The sequence below is a fragment of the Mandrillus leucophaeus genome, unplaced genomic scaffold, assembly GCF_000951045.1.
Source record: "Mandrillus leucophaeus isolate KB7577 unplaced genomic scaffold, Mleu.le_1.0 Scaffold151, whole genome shotgun sequence".
NCBI lineage: Eukaryota > Metazoa > Chordata > Mammalia > Primates > Cercopithecidae > Mandrillus > Mandrillus leucophaeus.
Genome location: NW_012101488.1, coordinates 1,963,137 through 1,966,411, shown reverse-complemented (window position 1 = coordinate 1,966,411; position 3,275 = coordinate 1,963,137). Strand labels below are relative to the sequence as shown.

Genomic DNA, 3,275 nt, shown 5'->3' with positions numbered 1-3,275 from the left:
GCTACTCTGGAGGTTGAGGCACAAGAATTGCTTGAACCTGGGAGGTAGATGTTGCAGTGAGCCGAGATCGCACCACTGCACTCCAACCTGGGTGACCCAGTGAGACACCGTCTCAAAAAAAAAAAAAAAAAAAAAAAAAAAAAGCCAACACATTAACAATGGTAAAGGGGAAAAAAAAAAAGAAAGAGCTTGAGTCCCTAGTGAACTGTTGCACAGGTGGCAGCCAACCTACCTAGACATCTTGTTATGTGATGCATTGTTTGTTTAGGATACTGGTGATGGTTATTCTGCTACTTGTAACCAAACACAATACTAAATGATACAAATCCCAACAGGTGAGATTCCCAAGGCAAGGCTTAACCAATGTCACCTTGCCTGGGTGCCAGGACTTCCTAAGATCCACCCACACGCTCTCCCACCCGCCTACCAGCCTGGCCCTGGAGCCAGTCCCTTCTCCCCACCTGTCAAACTCCACAGAGTAGATGAGGATCAGGTAGCGCTTGGAGTTGAGCTGGGCCGATCTGGGGGCCAAGGAGCCTGGGCGGCCCCCCATCTTGCGGTTCCGCAGGGACTCCAGGTCTGTGTAGGTCAGCAGGTCCAGGGTGACTGACTCACTACTCTGTCAGGAGAGGAGAGGAGGAGCTGCCACGGCACCCGCCACCACCACACTGAGGGCACCTAGCACACACCTGGGCCACAGCCCTTCCTGTTCTCTAGGCGGGCTAGCATTTCCTACGCGAAGGCTGGCGATCAACATGGCCCTGTCCCAGGGCAGACACAAGGACTTCATCAAAGGGAGAAACCAGAAAGAACCTAAATGCTCAACCACAGAGAACAGCTTAGACCTGTGACTCTCCGAGTGCTGTCTCCAGATCCCTGGGGGGGGTCCCCGAGACCCTTTAGGGGATGTCCACTGAGATCAAAGCTACTTTCATAATAATACAAAGATGTCATTTGTCTTTGGCACTGTGTTGACATGTGTGCAAATGGTACAAAAGCAATGGTGGGAAAAACTGCTGGTGCCTTAGCAGAAACCAAGCTCCTGGCACCGAATGACACTGGAGGTTACTGTATCTCCCCAGTCTCAGCGGGGAGCTGGGCAAGAGAAATAAACAAACAAGTAAATAAGCAAATCAACCATAAAACACAGGAAATGAAACATCGGAATGTTCTCGATGAAGCAGTAAAAATTATTAATTTTATTGAATCCAGCTCCTAGAGGACACATCTCTTCATTATGTTGTGCAAGAAAATGGGAAGTACACATCAAGTACTTCTGTGCACGCCAAAGTATGACGATGGTCTCAGGAAAAAGCGATTCTGCATCTGAGTTTTGAGCTAAATTAGCCGTTTTTCATGGAACACGATTTTTACTTGAAAAAAAAAAAAAAAAACTACTGACAGACAAAACTATGGTTATTTAGACTTGGGCTATCTGGCAGACATTTTCTCAAAAATGAACAAAGTGAGCTTGTCACTTCAAGAGAAACAGCTAACAGAATGTCTTGCCAATAACAAAATTCAAGCTTTCCACTTAAAATTAGAATTTTGGAAAACCTGTACCTTCCACTGGGTGTTTGATAGCTTCTTGGTGTTCACAGACTTTCCTGGGGAGATCGGTGAGGATATTAACAAATGTGATTTCTGGATACTGTATAAGGCAATGTGTCAACATTTGAAAAATCTGCGCAACTTAGTGAACCAAGATTTTCCAAATGACCAATGCATGATGTTACAAAGTCATCCAAAGGTAAAAAAAGATCCATGCAAAATGCAAGATAAGTCAGTGGAATTTAAGGTAACAATACAAAAAGTTCACTGATGAGGATGCAGATTCCACACTGCAACTAACCTTCAAGAAACTATCGCTTGTCCAGGCGGGCGCAGTGGCTCACACCTGTAATCCCAGCACTTTGGGAGGTCGAGGCAGGTGGATCACTCGACGCCAGGAAGTCAAGACCAGCCTGGCCAAGATGGCAAAACCCCATGTCTACTAAAAATACAAAATTAGCCGGGCATGATGGCACATGCCTGTAATTCCAGCTACTCGGGAGGCTGAAGGACAAGAATTGCTTGAACCCGGGAGGCAGAGGTTGCAATGAGCCACTATCGTGCCACTGCACTCAAGCCTGGGCGACAGAAACGGTGTCTCAAAAAAATAAATAAATAAATACAAAAATTAGCCGGGCATGGTGGGCACGCCTATAGTCCCAGCTACTTGGGAGGCTGAGGCATGAGAATCACTTGAACCCAAGAGGCGGAGGTTGTAGTGAGCTAAGACTGTGCCACTGAGTCTGGGCAACCGAGAAAAACTCTGCCTCAAAAAAAAAGAAAAAGAAAGAAAGAAAAAAGATATCTAAATACCACTCAACCCCGTCACTCTAAGTTCTAACCTTCTTTTTTTCCCCCGATTATTACTTTTTAGGTTGGGCACTGTGGTTCATGCCTGTAATTGCAACACTTTGGGAGGCCAAGGTGGGTGGATCACCTGATGTCAGGAGTTCCAGACCAGCCTAGTCAACATGGTGAAACCCCATCTCTACTAAAAACACAATAAATTAGCCAGGCATGGTGGCATGCACCTGTAATTCCAGCTACTCAGGAGGCTGAGGCAGGAGAATCGCTTGAACCTGGGAGGCGGAGGTTGCAGTGAGCTGAGATCTCACCACTGCACTCCAGCCTGGGCAACAAGAGCGAGACTCCATCTCAAAAAAACAAATAAACAAACAAACAAAAACAAGCAGGTTGCAGAATACCTTGGAAAATAGATAAACTATATATAATTACAGGTCTGCAAATACATACACATACACACACACACACACACACACACATACACGCAGGTATTTGGAAACAGAGACATGGAGAAATGGCTGGAGTGATTTTCACCGAAATATTAACAGAAGCGAGTATTAGGGATGGAGTGATTTTTACTTTCTTGTTTGTATTTCTCTGTGACCTGAATTTTCTACATGAGAATAACTATCATTAAATTCAAAATGAACCATTTACATTTGGCAAAAGAAGAAAACGATCGCCCTCTTCCCACGATGAAAGAAGAGGTAGAGGGTCTGACACACATCAGTTGGGCATCAACCCCCCAGGAACCTGGAAGACAGAACCCCCCTCCCACCCGCACCCGCCACCCCGGGCCCTACCTGAGTGAGGGCTGACTCCAGCATATGACAGAAGATGTTGAATTGTTTGAAGTTCCCTGTCTTGTGAGTCAAATCTTCAATGACTGGGTGGGGAGAAAAGTCTCTCCTGAGGTCTGA

At 45.9% G+C, this 3,275-nt stretch overlaps 1 protein-coding gene across 1 annotated transcript in view; it reads right to left on the bottom strand.

The window, feature by feature from the left end:
- CCDC61 (coiled-coil domain containing 61) overlaps positions 1-3,275 on the bottom strand; it is a 30,495-nt gene that overhangs the window by 12,930 nt on the left and 14,290 nt on the right. The window contains exon 4 of the mRNA XM_011975154.1: positions 462-619. Coding sequence (XP_011830544.1) covers positions 462-619 — 158 coding nt within the window. The remainder of the gene's footprint in view (positions 1-461; positions 620-3,275) is intronic.